The sequence below is a fragment of the Apostichopus japonicus genome, chromosome 11 (genome assembly GCF_037975245.1).
Source record: "Apostichopus japonicus isolate 1M-3 chromosome 11, ASM3797524v1, whole genome shotgun sequence".
NCBI classification, from domain to species: Eukaryota; Metazoa; Echinodermata; class Holothuroidea; order Aspidochirotida; family Stichopodidae; genus Apostichopus; species Apostichopus japonicus.
The window spans coordinates 8,110,207-8,131,180 of record NC_092571.1 but is presented as its reverse complement, the minus strand read 5'-3'; the positions used below and the strand labels follow the sequence as shown (position 1 = coordinate 8,131,180).

Sequence of the window (20,974 nt, the reverse complement as noted above, 5' to 3'; positions counted from 1 at the left end):
TCCATATACTAAATTGTGTATCATTACATCCTGCTTTGCCATATCATACAAGATTTAACAATGACCAGCACTGTCAAAACAGATGGGAAAGTACCTGATTTGCGGGGAGACATGTAAGACAGTGAGTGAAAGAAAAATTTGTTTTCGACGGAGTTAATTTTGACAAAAAAATTTAACATGAGACTTCAGATTTGAATTTATTATTATTAATCGTCCAAAAGAATGCTCCCAATTATCTATTTATTCAAAGAATGGTCAACGATGCCTCAATTTCAACAAATATTTCACCGCCACCCGCAAACTTATCGTGATTCCTCCTCACTGACATATTGAATTGTCTAAAGTAATACTATTCCATATCTGGAAATAAATTCGACAACCACCCCAAACAATCAGGAAGGTGTATTTCAAAACTGTTACCAATTGTTTTAGCAAATTTGTAGCCAATACTCTGATGACCCTTTAAATCCACATGATTTTCTTCCATATTGCCACATGAGAATCCTGTCTTTTCCTCCAGCATGCCATACGTGTGTACACTTTAACCTGTACCAACATACCTCGGGCCTGCCTCCAGAAAGTAACAGATGAAACACCACTAGTGGTGTGAGTCACCCAGAATGCAACAGACCGAATAGATCTTACATCTGAACATGATAACATCACTGTACATCAATATTAGATGAGCTTGTTTAGTCAAGGGTAAATTGGCGCGGACAACTCTGATCTTGCTGGAACCCGAATTATTTTTACGACACTCTTGGGGATTGATAGCAATAGCACGATACAGATGAAATGTGTACACAAACTTGATCCAGAGAGGAAGTCGTTCGGTATACTTGACTGCATCCTGTGTTTAAACTAAGATGCAGTCGTGAAGAATAAAGAGGGGAGGTGTACACCAAACTTCTTTTAAGACATAACAAACGAATCATTAATTGAACTTGAAGGCGGTCGAACGGAAGTCAGCACATGTCTACATTGAAACCCTGTCTTGCTACAAGTTTGCCTAATGGCACATTTAAGCCTTACTACCGTGAAAATCCTGACTCTGCCCCGTTGATGGTTGTGAAATATTTTGTCTGAGCCCAAGAGTTGCAAATTTCAGACGACTCAATTAGTCCTTTGTAATTATAAATGATGACAACTTTGACCTCACTCTGTTTTGTTAAAAATTGTAGGCTAGGCTTGGGGTTAGGATAAGATCTTTTATTATATTTTTTACTCTGTAAATGCAAAAACATATATTGCAACATTAATGGGCAACAAAACTATTTCCTATGTTCCAGTATGTTAGTGTTTCTGAAGATATCATGTTGCTGCCACAACCAGCGACTTTCTAAAAAAAAAAAAAAATGTACTGTTGTTGCTGTTCACTTGAAAGTGACTATGTCTCCCCCCCCCCCCCACCCGATCTCATCTATTGGTACATTCTCTAGACCCATGCTATATTATGCTGCACCCCACAATAACACATTTTATTACTACAATGACTACTGAGAGAATTTTTTCAATATTAGCAAAGGAAAGTAGAAAGAAATTTGAATTTTGATTAGTTTCTTGCATGTCATTATTAAACATAATATGAAAAATTTTGGGCTATGGAAATTATACGACTCAGTTTTAACGTTCATACTTAAGGTGAAATATCTAGGAAATTCACTTAAATTGTGGCCTTGATCAATGCACAGTTTTCGTATAGGAAATACTAGGTGAGTTTGATATACTTTCAAGGGACAGAGTTACTCAATTTATACAGAACAAACTCCTTCCATCTATGACATTCCTAACTAGCTGAGTCCCATAATCAAATGATATCAGAGCATCACAGAATATTTTCCGGTAAAAGAAGAAGTTGTAACTATAATCAAGTTTCTGGAAAGAGGTTTTGCAGCTTAGTAAATTTGATGAGGCCCCTTGCTGTAGTGACTCTATTAGATAAATCAATCAATTAAATCTTTAAATAGAATCAAGTTCAGTAATTGACAGCCATGAATATAATTTTACAAGATTACACTTAAAATCTCTACAGTGCTGTAGGTTTACATCAAACACTCCAATCTGTATAATAAGTTCTGTGTAAAATGACGGCGACTTCCTATTCGAGAAATAAAGTAAAACATACTATATCATACAACTACTGCAGGAAAGGAACATTCATAGGTTGGGATTAACCAGAGCACATGATACAACCAAGATCTGTCACTACACTAGTGAGAAAGCCATCTTCACAGGTCTTTGCTATGGGTCTAAAATAGAAGGGGCTGCTGTATATAACTGTTTGACACTTAACAGTTTTAACTGCCACACTAGAGTATACCTCATGCACATAAGCTTAGGAGCCCAATTTGATTTGGGGGGGCTGTAACGACTTAGCCGAAATATAACCAACATTTTCGAGCGCGTTCAACATGTTAATATGCATATCATATAGGCATGCATCGGTTATTACATCGCATGCCAATAGTATACAATCATTTGCTGTGTTACCTTCCATATTGGTTATATTTATTGGGGAGGTGGTTACAATAATAATGATAGTAATAATATCACTTTAATCATGGAAAAACACATTGCAAATTATGTTTCTTTCAGTAGGTGCCCGAAAAATTATCTGCATATTGCCCGAATTTTCACAAAAATTTTTGGTTGGTGGGGGGGCTGCAGCCCCCCCAGACCCCCCGCCTCCTACGCCTATGCTCATGCATGCCTAAAGGATAGCCCCTCCCTCTTAACAATATAAAGCATGACATAGTGCTTGTATATATCGTTTTGTGATATATATATGTGATCAACGCTTTCTGGACCTTAATGCGAAGAAGACCAAAAGATGGTAACTGATTTTAGAAAAGTCACAAAGGAACTCACGGAGGTAACCATTAAAGACAGCGTGGTAGAATATGTCTCACCCTACAAGTATCTTGGTGTAGTAGTGGATGATCAGCTTGCTAGGCGCAACCACATTGATTATTTGGTTGACAGGATCAACCCAAGATTGTTTTGTCTCCATAACTTACACAAATTTAATATCAGTCTTCGCATCCTTACTTTTTTTTATAATTTCGTGATTTGAAGCGTGTGGCTGTCTTGTATATATTGGTTCCATTATTAGACAAGCTAGTAGTATTTTACGGGATAATCAGCTTATGGTGGACTCATCATATCAACATTACCTTGAGGCTATAAGCTTTACACCGTTCTTGAAGACAACAACCACCCCCTATATGTATATCTAAACAGTGCAATAATCCCTTGTAGACAAGGGCGGCAGAACCGGGGGGGGCACAGGGGGCACGTGCCCCCCCACTTTTCCTCAGGTTAAAAATGTGCCCTTTTTCTACATAAAAATTGAGGTGTCTCAAGTTAGCATTAGAGGCCAGAGAACCAGAATGAACACTCGGGAAGGGCCGTTTCCGGCCATCTGAGGGGTTTGTAAAACCAAAAAATTTCTTGTACGCTCCGCGCCAACCGATGGTGGCGCTCCGCAAGTGCCCTTTGATGCCGGTGCCCCCCCAGATTAAAAGTGCTTCCGCCGCCCTTGCTTGTAGAGGACCCATGAGATTACCATATGCTGTTACCAAACCGAAACAAATCATTGTTTATCCCCCGTTGATTAAACATTTATAACAATCTATTCAATCGTAAGGTTTCTGGTTCTTTTCTATTTTAACTTCTTTGTCTCTTAATTGCATATTTTATTTTTATGCATTCTTATGTATTTATAAGTTTAATGCGAGCATGCGATTGCCCTTCTGGGATTTAATAAAGTTGAACTTGAATCTAACACAAATTCACCACAAGAAAAATTCTGCGTGACTGGATCGAGGTACTTTGCATACGAATAACAAGTACCTCGGTTGTAAAATGAAGGAATTTTGTATTCATTTGACATTCTGATCAACAAAAGAACCATCACCAAATGTGATGCAACACAGATTTTTATGACTGCAAAAAAAAAGGAAAAAACAGCTCTGACAATTCTCAACCTGTTTTTCTATCGGAACAAAAGTTCACAAAGATATATTTAGCTGAATTCTAACAAGGTTGAAAGTCCTGAGTTTAGCATAACTAGGCTAAATATTGCCTTAGAGCTAGTTTCTTGTTTATTGCAAAGCACTGTCCACATTTTCACCAATTGGTAGGATGGAATATTTAAATATGAAGGATTTATCCCACTTAAACTGTCTTTGCCACAATATAGTTTCTTCTGCTTGTCTTTTAACTCTAAAAGTAGCAACACGGTGTGGTAGTAACTTTGGTCTGGTGGAACTAGTGAGCAAGTACCTCCCCGTCTGGTTCTGTTCATGCTTAACACACAGGACAATAGGTATATTTCTTTTTTAATTTCTATATATGTAAATGGACAATAGAATACTGACTGGGATCACTGGTCTCGAGCTATCCAGCCAAAAGTTTCTACTTTGGCACAAATAACTGAAAATGATTTTCTGAAGCTTGCTAAACAGATTGCATTTGTGGCGGACATTGACAGTTACTATATGATGCTAGTATACTGCCAACACTAGTAACAGAGGGGCAAGCCTGGTGCTTTTGTGCAACTTGTACGTTCTCTCTTTTCTGGAAAACTTTTCCTGTCAGGAATAACATAATATCGTTTTCCCTTCCCTGCTCCTTCTCCCCCTCTCCTGTTTACATAACCAAATGCTTGGCACTCCAGCATTTTGCACCAACTTCCGAACAGTCTCCGAGTGGCTCGTTAACATCTTTTTTAAAGCACCCTGGTTGCATCATGGCGGCCAACACAGTAGGTTTGAAAAAAAGAATTAGGAAATTCCCGGAAATTTGGGGAAAGGTAGTTTTGACTAGTTATTTCACAGAGGGTGTAAGAATATTATTGTCTACTTTGAGGTCCCTACAGTACAATACCCCGGTGTTTATATCTCATTTAATATAAGTTTTTGTAAACAAACGTCACACCAGAAAATTGTTTGAAATGAAAAATGTGACTAGACAAACCAATAGAAAGTTTGTAGTGGGATTTAGTATTAGAGTCGGAGATGAGAACCAATCAATAACCAATAAACAATATCCCTCTCAGATACAGTACAGCAAAGAAGCTCTCCATGGGCAGAAAGGCTGTTTTTCACAAAAAATATAGGGTAAAGAAACATTTATAGCGGGGACGTACTTGGCTAAACATTTCTATTGTTTCTACCACTCGTTCTTGCAAATATCATAATATCCCAACAGGAAAGTATTTTACATACCAGTTCATGGATAGCTGGAATGTTGTTATATTTATCTATTGGTAGAAACCCCCAAACTTTAATACCAGATTTGGATGTTTAAGAGTCGTACGTCGCTCGAGATACAGGTTAGAGCAAGACTAGTACTGAGGTTGTGAGGAGAAAGGTAAGCAAGGAAGAAAACTGAATAAGTGTAAGTACTTTTAATTAAAGAGAGCTGGGCTAAGATTCGTTGTAAGTAATCAGAGCAAGAGAGGGTATTGATATCAAGTTTGAAAGGCTAACCATATTTCTGTTCATAATTATCCCACCTGTTGGCAGGCCAGTTGACAGGCCATAAACTCAGCAATGCCTCAAATCAGTCACTTGTAAAGATACCTGCTTTTTGTGAGAAAGAACCTTGATCCTGAAGAATCTTGCTGGTACAGTATATCAAATCTTTCCTGACTTTAATATTCAGTCAGATTACTACAGAAATGCAGGAAGCGTAGACTAATGCATTACCTATAAGTAGGTTATCAGGCATAAAGTGAATACAAAATGTGTGACTTTGCGATCTCTTTTAATAATTTGCTTTTTTCACAAAACAAGAAAGAAAAAGAAAACCATTGGTAACAGTTGTAGAAAAATTATGGAAAAATTGCCAACTAATGGAATTCTAAACGATTTTAAGTTATCAATTAAGATGGCATAATTCATACAGAATCATGATGCATCCAACTTGAAGAAGGAAATTTACGTACATGTTCAAAAAAATATATATATAATGTAATGTACATAAAAGTAATATTTCATTACAAGGAGTCAGGTATTAAAGTGAAGAGGGCAAATTAATTTAACTGGATTGAAGCTAATTTTACCAAGAAGCAGAAAAATGTTTTTTTTTATATTTCAAAAAAAATAAGTTTAAAAAATTCTGGAGGTCCTATTGAATTCCATTTAAATCTGTAAGTCCCCGGTTTGAGTCACTCCCAGATTAATGTATGTCGTCCAGTTACAGAGTTGTTGACAATTGACAATTCATAATCATGGACGTTAAATATGAATGTTAGAGACTGGCTTCGGTCAGCTTGCGGCTTTGATAAGCCAATGAGGCTTCTTCGCGAGTTCCTGCTTGCAGGAGGATCTAATATACATACATACATACAAGTAATAGTAGAGCTGTACTCACTCATCCTGATGGTGGAGTCCTGAAAGTCACCCCGTGGATAATTACTGTTGTGGGAAGATCTCTCAGGAGCAGCATCAGATAAGGAGGAGGAGGAGGCTAAAATCCACAGGCACATGAACTTCACGAAAAGCCTGTGTATTTTCTTAACGGCCATACCGGAGATACATCTGCCTAGTCATCTGTTAAAAAATTAAACACAACCATCAACAAATACATTGAAAACTAACAAAGGGTTCAAGGGTTCAAGGGTTAAAAATCCTCCACCAGTTCTTTGATTTTTTTTAAAAAATCTTTTGGCCAAACAGGTGACCAGTGATAAACCATGGATATCACAATTTTAAAACTTTTTTTCAAATTCTGATGATACTGTATCTTCAAACTGTAGCTGCAAAAGGTGATAAGAGCTTTTAGACAGAGATCTGGACTGTTCTGACAAAAATGTTGGATATGTTCATTTTCTGGGAGAAACTATTTGGGTTTACTTACAAACATTAATGTTGATGATACATAATCTGCCCCCCCCCCCTCCCATCCTGCTTCTCAAAGACACAAACCAATTAGGATCATCTAGATAACTCACTCTTCAACATACAGTAATATCTAACAATACACATCTAGAAAGCATCTTACAGTGTTTATAATTTGGGAGCTTATTTGGTACATTATGTAAGTGGCCACACAGAAAGTGGATACATTTTAATGAACCAGGGAGTGGACAGTTCTATATGCGTTCACTCAAAGCTGAATTTTGAGCTGAACTTTGAAACATTAAATGTTTGGAAACAAAAACAATATCACATAACATCAAATTTGAGGTTTGTTGGTTAAAGAACCTGCATGTTTAGATTGGTCAACAATTTCACCAAATCTTATGATTATGAATAAAAAGTCAAATGCTCCTTGATAAAAATAAGTCAACTTCCCTGAGTTTTCACTGAGTTTTCAACTGATTATATAAACAAAAAGATCATAAAGAATGTTCAAAACTTGCTAATTAGGAACAGCCAAACACTTGTATTAGGTCTCTTAGGATAAATCCTTTGTAATAATGGTGCAACCCAATGTAAAATAAAGCTTTGAAAGTCATCAGTAAATTAGGTTGCATTCAACTATTTTAGCATTCTTAAAAAAAATCAAGAGTACCTCCCCCCTCCCCCCCCCCTCCTGGAGGTTCTGAGCTTGAAAATGTTGGCATTGGCATGGACATTTATATTTGTCCATATTTGAGAGGAGGATGAGGAGGAAGGGAGAGGTTGGAAGTTTTCAATTGAAGAAGTGTTAGAAACATGCTACTGAAGCAAGCAAGTATTTCATATCAGTGCAGTATTAAATATATATATATATATATATATATATACGTATTCAAATACTACGGTAACAGGCAAGGCAAGCAAGGGTACATTTATATATGTCCATATCTGAGAGGGAGAGGGAGGATGAGGGGGAAGGGAGAGGTTGGGAGTTTTTCAATTTGAAGATATGTTAAAAACGTGCTACTGAAGCAATCAAGTATTTCATATCAGTGCTGTATTAAATATACATAAACTTATTATAATACTACGGTAACAGGCGAGGAACGGTAACAGTTTGATAGAGACACTGAATAGAGGGCAGTATATAATGGTATCGATAGAGAAGTGTGAGGCGTGAATTAAATTTATTCATCTGAATGGTATTGCATACAGTAGGTAATTCACTCAACGTGGTTGATAGGGTCACTTGCTGCATATTTCTAATAGATACCCTAAATAATGATCAGTATTGCCCTTAAAATCAAAACAAAAAATGAAAAAAATAGCTGAAAGTGTCCACAAAAAATACAATCTCAAGAGATTATGATGCTCCTCATATCAATTCCCTAGCGCTCTTCCTTATGCAGCGGCAGAAAGTCAAAACAGTTACTACCCAAACCCCTCGTTGACTTACTGTTAGGCCATGTTTTTCTTCACTGATAACAGTTCTTTCCTCGTTTCATTACACTTTGTCTAAAACATCTTTAGATAGGTGGAATAAATCTCTTCATATCTCTGTTGTGTTCTAGTTTCTATTTAGCATGGCACAATCGGACTTTGGGGGTTAAAAAATGTAGAAATACGTAACTTTTGAAAACCAAAAGTCACACGTTAAACACACATGGCAACATGTAGCGTCGTGTGGCTTTTGAAACTGCCATTTTTGAAAGTTCAATTGTGTCACTATAACACTGGCCCTCCTCTTTTGTCTAAATTGAATATGCATTACAAATGAGTGACAGATTCTATACATATAACAAGAGCCCAAGGGCACTGTGGTTCCTTGCTTGGGGTATATGACAATACACATAATATTATCAAGCAAGATTGGGCTCAAATAGTCCAAGTAATTGTGGTCCTACATGTTCCCATAAAGTAACCAACACTATAGCCAACACTTTTGTGATCACAAAATGTGATCAGATTTTTGATCAAAAGGCACTTTTGAGATCTAAATATGGCGTCAAAAATGTAAGAAGTATAAGAGACCTACAAGCGTGTCAACAGATATGATAACATTGGTGACCTCAGATGACATGACCTTTAAGTTTCAAAATGTTCCACCACCCCATTCACAACTTGTCCCAAAATATCAACCATGTCACACCTTGGCATTGAGATTTAATTGCATTAAATGTCAAAAAATTAACTTTGAACTTGTATACATAACTTCACACACAAAGGTCACCCGGAGGTCAACCATTTGACATTTTTGATCGGTGAGACCTAAATAGAGCATGACTGTAAAAATTCAAACATTTTTTCTTTGCCCATTTTCTCCCCCCAAAATACTACTTTTTTAACATTAGCTGACCTTTGGTGACGTTGGATCACATGACCATTAAGTTTGAAAATATTCCCCTATACCATTTGCAACTTGTCCAAAAAAATCAACCTTGTCACTGGGAGTTATTGCATTAAATGTGTGAAAATTAACTTTGACCTCATATAACTTCGCACACGAAGGTCACACGGGGGTCAACCCATTGACATTTATGATCAGAAGGTACCTTTAACATCTGAAAATAGCATCGAAACTGTAAAAATCCACAAAACACGAAAAGGTCACCAGAGGTCAAATTAAGGTCAAGGGGTCACCCAGATGCGGGTCGACAAATGGATTACATTGAAGCAACTCCCAACCCTAACAGACAATTTGTTTTCAAGTTATCGCAAAAATACTAGTTTGTTTTAACATTAATTGACCTTTGGTGACCTTGTATCACATGACCGTTATGTTGGAAAATATTCCCCTATACCATTTGCAACTACTCCAAAAATATCAAGCTTGTCACACCTTGGAACTGGGAGTTATTGCATTAAATGTCTGAAAATTAACTTTGACCTCATATAACTTCACACACGAAGGTCACACGGGGGTCAACCCATTGACATTTATGATCAGAAGGTACTTTTAACATCTGAAAATAGCATCGAAACTGTAAAAATCCACAAAACACAAAAAGGTCACCAGAGGTCAAATTGAGGTCAAGGGTCACCCAGATGCGGGTCGACAATTGGATTACATTGAAGTAACTCCCAACCCTAACAGACAAATTGTTTTCAAGTTATCGCAAAAATACTAGTTTTTTATCATTAATTGACCTTTGGTGACCTCGGATCACCTGACCGTTAAGTTTGCAAATATTCCCCTATACCATTTGCAACTTGTCTCAAAATATCAACTGGGTAACACCTTGGTACTGAGAGTTATTACACTAAATGTCTGAAAATTAACTTTGACCTCATATAACTTAACATACAAAGGTCACCTTGGGTCAACTTATTGACATTTTTGATTGATGAGACCTAAATTAGAGCATCAAACTATACAAATTCAAACATTTTTTTCTTTGCCCATTTGCTGCCCCCAAAATACTAGTTTTTTAACATTAATTGACCTTTGGTGACCTCGGATCACATGACCGTTAAGTTTGAAAATATTCCCCTATACCATTTGCAACTTGTCCGAAAATATCAACCATGTCACACCTTGGAACTGGGAGTTGTTGCATTAAATGTCTGAAAATTAACTTTGACCTCGTATAACTTCGCACACGAAGGTCACACGGGTGTCAACCAATTGACATTTTTGATCGGAAGGTACCTTTGATATCCAAATCTAGCATCAAAACCAAACATTTTCTTTTTTGCTCGTTTCCTCCCAAAATAAGCACATTTTTTCTAATGTGACCTTTGACCTTTTGACCTTGGTTTCAGATGTAGTTTAATCTCCTGATCCAAAAAACAAAACGACAAGTCTGTACAACCATCCTAACTCTGACCGAAAAACTTTGACCCCATATAACTTTGCACATAAAGGTCACACAGGGTCAACCTGATGACATTTATGATCAGAAGGTACCTTTGACATCTGAAAATAGCATCAAAACTGTAAAAATCCCCAAAAACATGTAAAGGTCACCAGAGGTCAAATTGAGGTCAAGGGTCACCCAGATGCGGGTCGACAATTGGATAACATTGAAGCAACTCCCAACCCTAACGGACATTTCGTTCTCAAGTTATCGCAAAAATACTAGTTTTTTATCATTAATTGACCTTTGGTGACCTCGGATCACATGACCGTTAAGTTTGAAAATGCTCCCCTAACCAGTTCACAACTTGTCCCAAAATATCAATCTTGTCGCACATTGGCACTGGGAGTTATTGCAGTTTTAATATTTTCGGTTTTTGGACCATAACTGACCTTTGGTGACCTTTGTCGGCACCAGAAACAATAGGGCACACCTTCTCCATATGGCGGATCTATAGTCCAAGTTTGGCCTCAATCCAACATTCCCTTATTGAGATAGAGCGTACCCAAGCAAGTGTCACAGACACACACACACACATACACACATACATACACACACACGCCAACCTGACTGCATAGGTTCCTTTTGCTAAAGCAAGGAACCAAAAATTATTGTGATTGGCTTAAGTTTTCAATCGGACCTAGGGGTAACAAATGAGAGTCTTCGTTAGAAAATATCGACCTTCTTGCCCAACCTCGAGAGACGCTATTGTAGACGCCCGCGTGGTAGCGCCTAGTATAGGGGACTGTAACTACGCACTGCTTAATCGTTTATGTGTAATTATATTAAATTTTGTTATTGTACCGTTTAGAACTCAAAATTAGTTTAAAAGCACATTAATTGGTAGTTTTACCTACCCAAATTCCAATATACATTGAGAATGCAATAGTTTGCGTCACAGAAATAAAAAAAAAAACCGCAACAGAATGGATCAGTCCAATCTTCCTGACCGCGTTGATCCACAGCGCTCACGTTTGGGAGCGATGAGTCACACTTAATCCTTCAAAGAGCTTATATTGCAGTACTTTTTAGTGTCGTTTTGGGGGGTGAAGGAATTGATATGTCAAACTTATTGGCAGACATTAAAGAGTGTCCCATTACACTCTTAAAGTCTCAATGTGTGTTTGTTGATAAATTTTGGAAAAACAAACTTCCAAAAGCAGATTCAATATTTCTATTCTAAATACACTCTGACCAGGTGGGTTTAATGGAGAAAAGCTGTCGCAATCGAAAAAAAGAAATTTATTTTCTGTTACCTCGCGAATGATTTACTGTAAAATCACTGTGACCGCCCATATCAGCATGTTCATTATATACAAATGTTACCTATATATACTCGTATCCTCCACTTTTTTTATCCAATTTCACGGAGGAAATATCTGAAAATTTGCAAGCTACATCGGTAAGACCGAAAGAAAGATATATACTTTAAGAGAATGGACCAATCACAGGCTAGCACACAGGCCTAACGGTCGTTAACAAAACAGAGAGATTTGATTGGCGCATGATCTGTTGGGTGGGGCTTGAATATTTTGATTAAAGTTTGTAGAATCTAAAACTTTAAAAATCTGACGAATTTTATTCAGCTCAAAATGTTGTACGACAGATATCTCAATAAAAATAATGATTATTAATATGAAAATTACATAGAACGGTGTCATTTTAACTGAGCTTTTGGGGGAGAAAGCTGGAAAATTCAAAGTAAATATTTGGCAAACATGCATTGAGACTTCAAAATGTCTCAATGAGGAAAAGTACTTTTAAAAAATATTTGATGAAAGTTGAAAATGAGTGATGATTGTTTCACTTTCTTGCAATATTTGAGGTCAATACTAACGACCTTTATTTTATTTTTTTAACCAAAACTAAACTGAATGGTAGAAAGGCGTTGCCTCTAACTAAATATATATAGTGTACCTGCATTATAGTGACAGTATGATTGAAATCTAGGTAAGGCTACCTATATAAGTAATTGACTGGGAAAATATGCATTGAGTCATGCTACAATAAACCTCACTCAAAAGCTATATAATAGTACAATAGTATAAATTGGAAAAAGAACAAATAAACTTATTAAAAGGAGAAGATACAAGAGATAACAGGCACCAAATAATTATCATTTGTGTCATCAAATAACTATTTTTAGCACCTACATATGGGACATAATCTGCTGTGTCATGGACTTAAAAGGTTGAAGGAGAGCTATATGTACCAGGTGACAGAACCACAGAGGGTACTATATCTTCTCCTCCATTCCTCCCTCTACCCCACCCCTCCCCCTCCCCCCTCTCCCCACGCAGATGCCTATCATGGAATAACAACTATAGCACTCTACAAAGTACTATACATCTAAAGGCATTTCTCATTTTGTTCCAGAAACATATTGATTTGTCCAAACTTGTTTGTGCTTAGTACCCTCAATGCATCTATCTCCATCTGCCAATAGATTTTATTTTCATCTTGTCTTATACTGCCAATAATGGTATTAAAGAAATATTCCCATGTTTACATTTTAGATCCCATTAGGTACAAAGATGCTCACAGATCGGTCCAGAGCTTCGAATCAAATCCGGAGTATAAACATAATTTGGATGAAGATCAAACTGGATGATTTTAATCCGGGGGATCAAGACATCAGGGTTGAACACGGAGATTCAAATTAAGTGTGAAATTTGCATAATAAAAGTGTCACAAATGAATGTACAGTACATATTATTTTATACTAACTGTGTAACTAATGATGTTCCGCACTTTTAAGATCAGGTGTTAAAGATCATCGTATATTTGCTCCCAAAATATGCTAGAAGTCAAATAATGGTCACTCACATTCGACCTTCAACCAGCATTTCACTGCCATCCTCAGAGCATTCCTCCCCCCTCCCCTATTCCCACTCTTAGACATTTAATTGTTTAATTAACCCTCTCTTTTATAGTCTGAGAATAATTTGAAGAGTCCTTTTGATCATCAGTTTCAAATTTCAAATATTTTATGAATAGGATTTAGCATATGGGTAAAACGCGAAAAGACTTGAAGAAAGTGTGGTCATAATACCGGTCGTTGGTACTTTGGAAAACTTTTTAACACGCAAAATTGTGCAGACCCTGTACTATACTGATGACCTTCAAGGTGAAATCATATAAACTCCAAACGCACGTCATCTCAAGAATTAAGCTTAGATTGGTTTGATCCCCCCCCCCATTTAGTTGACCGATGCTCCGATTTCATTGTTTTACTACTAAAAAGGTAATTACCGTTCAGTCTAGGTACAATAAAGTGAGAGCCATTAGGTTGGGATCGATTAACCTGATAAGCGAAGAAGCGATTTTTAGCAAATATGCGTGGGTGTTTATAAATACTACATGGCTTGGTGCAAAATGGCTCTAACTTCCAATCTAACAAGAAATATTAATACGGAACACCAAAAGAACCACATAATGTTTTTAAGTTTATGATTTATGAGAAAGTACTAAAATATATACATATACATGATGATAATAGAAAAGAAAAGTTCATGTGCTAGTTTTACTGAAATTTAAGATTTTGTAGAATTAAAGTCTAAAATAACTTTAAACAAAGCAAATAGTTGTGTAGGTGGTCTCTAAGCCTAAATTTTTCAGTGACAAAAAGTTAGGAATGACTAGAGAGTTGTTAATAGGAGCTGCGGGGGTCTGGCATGTGTTTATATTCTATTTGATAGTACTTAGTTATTTCACACTGTTTTGCCGGATACAGTGATCATTCAAACACAATCACTAAAATAATTCCAGAGGTGTAGAACAGAGATCGTGGCCTTCGTCATAGTACAGATTGTATTGTTATTCCTTGCTGATAAAACCTTTCCTTTGAAACCTTTTGTAAGAGCATCGTCCTTCGGTACCATGACAATTAAAGTCAGTTATTTCTTTCTGAGCTATTAAACTAAAACTATACAATCACAAATATTTGGCTGATTAATTATAAGCTTTCAGAAACAATGACCAACTGCATATCGAATAATTTTCTTTCTTTTAACAAAATACGAATGGATAAAGAATGAAAAAAAATTCCAGAAACAAGTGGAGGTTTTGAACAGCTGTGCTGATGAGAATATGTGAAGAAGTGCAATGAAAATACCAAAACTTACTGGTTTGGACATTTAGGAGTGATGAGCTTACCTGCCTCCCCACAACCACAGCACTCTACAATGTCCAGAGTGTACTGGTAACCTTTCAACACTGTGCGCCCTCTATGACGGGACCTGCCGGTCCATGACCTCCCTTCTCATTCTAACAACCAAATTGTCTGGAACGTTTGATTCATGCCTGGTTTTTCATTGATTCAGATCTCACATTACTGTTGTAATCAGGACCAAATGCAATGAAAATGTCTTTTGTATTTGATGCCAAACTGGCAAGAAATGCATAAAACAGCGATGTTTACCAATGTAGACCTAATTAGTTCGCAGAATTTACGTTACGCTAGTTGAATCCTTTTTTACTCATTTCTTAGATGAACATGCTCAAATACCCAAAATTTTACATACTTTTACTCAAAAACTAAAACTGTTTTTTTTTTTTTACATTTAATGATTAACTCATCACTCCAACAATGTAACGTTTCCTTGCTAACTCACATCTGACATTGTGGCATCTATCTATGAAGTCAACATGCTAACAACTGAGTCTGTCACCCTGAGAGATTAGTCAATTTTAATCTTAATTGACTTCTCACACTATCCCTATTTATGTGCAGTGTATACAGTAAATTAACAGAAAAACCGAAAAACACATTGAGACACTTGTGGGTAGAAAAATGAAGGAAGGCCATTAGGGCCAGTGAGGGTGTACAGTGTTAAAAGATTACCAGGGCATTCTAGACACGGTAGAATGCGGTGCATAGGTTGTGGGGAGACAGGTAAGTGGGGAACGAAGTAAATACAGTAAATTAACAGAAAAATATCCGGGTAGGTCAGTGCATTAGTTCCATCACCTCCTGGTGTATCCCATATTCTTATTTGCATGATATGGAATATTTAAAAGAAATATGTCAGGGAAATTCAAACCTGAATATTTTACTATAGATCAAGTTTATTTCTATTTTCTGTTTATAACAAGATGCACAACTGGGAAAAACTGACCGGAAAGTTAAAAATCTTTGATGCCGGTGGCTAGAACAAGAGATCTCATAAATTAAAGTTCCTTTTAATTATTAGACCAAACAGTTACCACTACATTTGCTCATATACGGTATATGTTCATGAAATATCTGTAACCCTTAATATGCCCTTATTGTATAAATGTATATATATGCCCTTATTGTATAAATAAATAAAAATAGATAAAAGATAAAAAATGTATTATAAAAAATAAAAAAAAAAAAATAAATATATATCTTCAACTTTAAAGCCTTGTTCACAAATAAGAATTAACACAAGGGGGTATCTGATACCACAATTAACGGATCAACGTTATAGTGTGAGCGTTAGTTTACTCAGAATCAGATACCGTCGCAAACATGCTCGGACCCTTTTTGAGGCTGCTGTGGGTCCTGACCCTACGAGGGTGATGAAGATTGTAGTTTGAACAGTCAGTGCATAATGTGACGTGAGATTTCTAAGTACTTGCCATCATCTCACTTCCACATAAACACAGATCTGCAGCAAGTCTCAACAGGTATACAATGCAATACTGTCTATAAAGAAACGGATAAAGTTGTAAACAATCACTGCGAACTTGCATAAAATGCTTTTCGTTCATTGACGTGATCTGCCATCCATTCTCAAATGTGGGCTTGTCTGAGGTCAGCTTTATTGAAACCAAGTTCCTGAACAATTCCTTAGACTCCCTACAATCCTTCAAGTATTAAAGATATGTCTGAAACAGTTGATTGAGCTGAATGTATCATGGTAACCCCTGTCATCGCTAACACTAAATGACTGGCATCAGGCCAGAAGGGTACTAACCGTTGACCGTTGTTAAAGAATGTGTTGCTTTATAGTGACGAACAAAAATGTTGATGAAAGACCCCAACTGTTACTTAATCCCACATAACTCTATATTCAAATCCTTTACAAAATAATCTAGATAAAAGCACCAATTGTTCCCGAAATATTAAAACAGGCAGAAATTATAAAACTTACTGGTTTATATATTAACGAGTGACCCACTTACCTGTCTCCCCACAACCTATAGGCATAGGCATAGGCGGTATAGGCAACGAACGAAGTAGTCTCGCAGAGCTACTACCTGTTACCCTAAAAACGTTACGTAAGAAAAAACGAACGCATGGGCGAGAGTGTACACTAAAAACAGCCCCCAAAAACACCCTTCCCTACAAGAAAAGGATACTTATCAGGCTGGAAAAGATCCTTGGAAGTGCAGAAGTCCTGATAGGAAACTTCTAGAGTATAAATCCAAGGTAATCCGAGCGAATTTCGCGAAAATTTTTCTAACTCCGAAAAACACATTGAGACACTTTGTGGGTAGAAAAATGAAGGAAGGCCATTAGGGCCAGTGAGGGTGTACAGTGTTAAAAGATTACCAGGGCATTCTAGACACGGTAGAATGCGGTGCATAGGTTGTGGGGAGACAGGTAAGTGGGGAACGAAGTAAATAATATGTGTTCTGATCAAAGTGGGGTTTCATGGTAAAGAAAAGTATTGTTTAGGGCACACTCTACTTCTTTGGTCTATGGAAAGTTATAGAAAGGAAATAGCACACCTCTACAGCCATTGAAGACATAGCAATACACAGAATCCAAAACAATCCTGGCTCAACTATTGATATCTCGTACACAAGATTCACAATACATCAAGGGTGGTGTAAGCACTTTTAATCTGGGGGGGCACCGACATCAAAGAGCACTTTGCAGAAATTCGATTGGACTGATGCAGCCTGATATTTAGTACCCTTTATAACTATATTGTATTATCTTATTTGCGTATACACATCACTCCATCAACGCCCCCCCCCCCACCCTCAAGGAAAAAATGCATACTAGCACTGCAATATCCAATGTGCAAATTGGGAAACAAGGAACAAGTTTTCTTTGAAGACAGAATGAGGTGAAATCATGCTAGTTGCTAAAGTAGGAATCTTCCGAATTAGAGTTTATTTCTTGTTAATATCTTAACAAATTTTTTCCATTCGAAATAGCTCTGAGTTTGACCCACAGAAATTCATTAAAAGTCAGGGGCGTAGCCAGGATTTGCAAAGTTGTAAAGGCACGACTCTCTGAGCGGAGCGCCACCATCGGTTGGCGCGGAGCGTACAAGAAAATTTTTGGTTTTACAATGCCCTCAGATGGCCGGAAACGGCCCTTCCCGAGTGTTCATTCTGGTTCCCTGGCCTCTTGCTAACTTGAGACACTTCAATTTTTATGTAGAAAAAGGGCACATTTTTAACCTGAGGAAAAGTGGGGGGCACGTGCCCCCTGTACCCCCCCCGGTTCCGCTGCCCTTGCAATACATAATCATTGTTTTCTAGTAAAAGGTAAGAGAACATATATCCACAATCGGCTCATTTATTGCAAAATTGGAATCCAACAATCTTCAGGGTGTGGCGACCTGTTTACACATGTACTTAAAGGGTGTGAAGACTCGCGCAAAAGAAACGTCTAATGCCGGTAATTTGACCTAGTTTTCGAATGAGGTGTAACAGAAGTGTTAAACACCACCATCGATCCCAGAAAATACACACACAGCTTGCTACCGTCGGTAATTAGACACTAGTGAACAGTCAGTACATACAGCTGCGGTCAATACCCACAGCACAGTATACAAACGATACATCTTTGTCCAGATAAAGGATAACAAGGTATCACGTTTCATTACTGTCTGCATTTTGTAGCGACACAAGAAAAACGTCACTTGCAAGCAACAGAAAGTTAACTTTTTCAGATGGCCGCATGCGGTTTTGGGGGAGTCTTTAATGCCTTTAATATTATTCCCAATGATGCCTTCTTGAGTTAAAGTAAAACTTTCAAATTTCTTATATGATTAAGGATTAGTTTACGCTGCAGTCCTATAAAAAAAGCAGACTGAATAAATTGTCATCAATAGAAAAATAAATTGCATCCACAGACATGAACAATGCTATATCTATATCATGATTCCACTTTGTCAAATTCACACGATTCCTTTGGTGTTTTCCGGAATTGAAGGCACAGGAAATATATCAACCACATAATCGCAACATATATATTAACCTAGCATAAAAGTCATTTTTTGATGCAGCAGATTTTATATACCTTGTTTTGGTCGAGTTTATCTTAGTAGTTGAAATTTCTACATGTACATTGTGAACTATCAAATTATGTTACACAATCCTATAGTTTAAATGATACCAGTGTTGCTAGCTTGTTTTATATTATCCATAGTATATATCATCTATGAACCCATTCAGCCATTCAACTGCACTGACAGACATATCCAATCTCCTGTTTAATTTGGTGACTTTATTTTTTAGTCGGCTTTGTCAGGCATGCATGCAACCATGCAGTCACGAAGCCTACCATGCATGTCGGAAGCAGAAGAATTCTGATGAAATGAAAGTAGCTGTGCACAGTACACTAAAAGGTAACACCCAACAACATATTGGCAAACAAGTTAGGAAAATTTGTGGCTTTAAAGCAAATTCTTGTTTAAATTTAAGCAAACTTTTACCTTGACATTTACATCATCATGTAAAACTTTCTCTTCCATGCGAATATTACACAACAGGATAGAAATAGGTGATAATCGATGCAAGGGATGACATAGAGATGTAGAAGCAATCAGGGAAGGGGGTAAGATGTTTGTGTACGTACACTGTCAATGAAAGTGGAGCCTTAAGTGCTTTACCGCCCCCCCTTCCCCCCACACTTATTCACTGACACATACACACACAGGAATTCATAAATTGATACATTGTACAAACAAGAATGAATACCCTATAGCCATTCTGGGTGATTTCTGAATGGTAGATTCGAAGGAAGAGTCCAACAAGAGGGCGGGCCTGGGGCCTGGGCCCGGGACATTATAAAAATTGCACCAATTGTGGTAAGGCTAAGCAGAAAGGCAAGCATATGCAAAGGAGACAGGTAAGAGAGAAGAGATCAATGTAAATCAATAGGAAATTTACAGTTAATATGTCAACGGTCTGCAAAGTATGGACTTAGAAAGCATGGAGGATGTATGCATGTAACAGGCAGAGTAAGTCATCAAGTCCCCCCCCCCCCCCCTTCAATAATTCTTCAATGCTTTCAGTTCCTCATAGTTATTAAATTTAATCCAGGGGGAATGACACAGAGGTGAGAAAATAACTAAATCTCAAAAAGACCTGACCATATGTGAAGATGATTATAAACCAAACACCAGCCAATTCTCAAACAAATAAAACTTCTGCTACTCACATTAAAAGCAATTAATAAGCTCTAGTTAACCTCAAAACTGGAAATTAAAAGTTACAGCCAGTGTCTGCATCGTTTGGTCCGAATGGTCTCAATGAAGTCACCACATGTATGAGATTTTAAGCTGACCACTCTAAAGGATACAAATCCCTGAAGATTTGTAAAGTGTAATCAATCATAAAAAGAGGGATCAAGAAAATCACTGATTGAAGCAGCAGATCAGTTATCTATTTAAATTTTCGACAAGTGTTTTGACTGCGGATATTGACACAGATATAAAGCAAATTCCAAATAGACACAGCACTGTATGATCCTTTTTGACAGAAATATTTAAGATACCTTAAAACTTTCATCAGCTAAACAAACTTTTTGCCTAACGTTACTGTTACACTTCTCCAGTTAGATCTACAGTAAAACCCTAATACATTATTCTCTCTGAACAAACAAAATCAGTGTTTGGTTTTTAGCAAGTTAATATTTACTGAACATTTTCAAACATACTTTCATGAAAGTTTATTTTCAGAGATTGAGAGATCAAATGGGGGACAAAGAGGGTTACAGTAAAACAAGTGAGAATGAGTGACCATTTTAAGTCTTTCTCGAATATTTGGGATCATTGGTGCTGACCCATAAAAATAAATTATGTTCGTTGGTGAAACTATGCTATTTATTAAAGTTATGCTTTTTAATATTATTCTTTAGTTGTAAGGACTTAACAAAGTCCACATTCATGAGCGATTGCAAATATGCAGGGTGATTTTGTATTAAACTGACACTGGTGCGTATACACAACCAAATTTAATTTAAAATAACATTGTCATATCAGTATATGATACTAATATGACAAAAAATATCCCAAAAATTGTTGGTGCTGTAATTGACTGCTCTTTCTTCCACCCACT

At 37.0% G+C, this 20,974-nt stretch overlaps 1 protein-coding gene across 2 annotated transcripts in view; it reads right to left on the bottom strand.

The window, feature by feature from the left end:
• The window catches only part of LOC139976487 (uncharacterized), a 75,632-nt gene that overhangs the window by 32,965 nt on the left and 21,693 nt on the right, over window positions 1-20,974 (bottom strand). For both annotated transcript variants that reach the window (XM_071985275.1, XM_071985274.1), the window contains exon 2: window positions 6,379-6,557. In XM_071985275.1, the coding sequence (XP_071841376.1) occupies window positions 6,379-6,532 (154 nt within the window). In that variant the 5' untranslated portion in view covers window positions 6,533-6,557. The remainder of the gene's footprint in view (window positions 1-6,378; window positions 6,558-20,974) is intronic.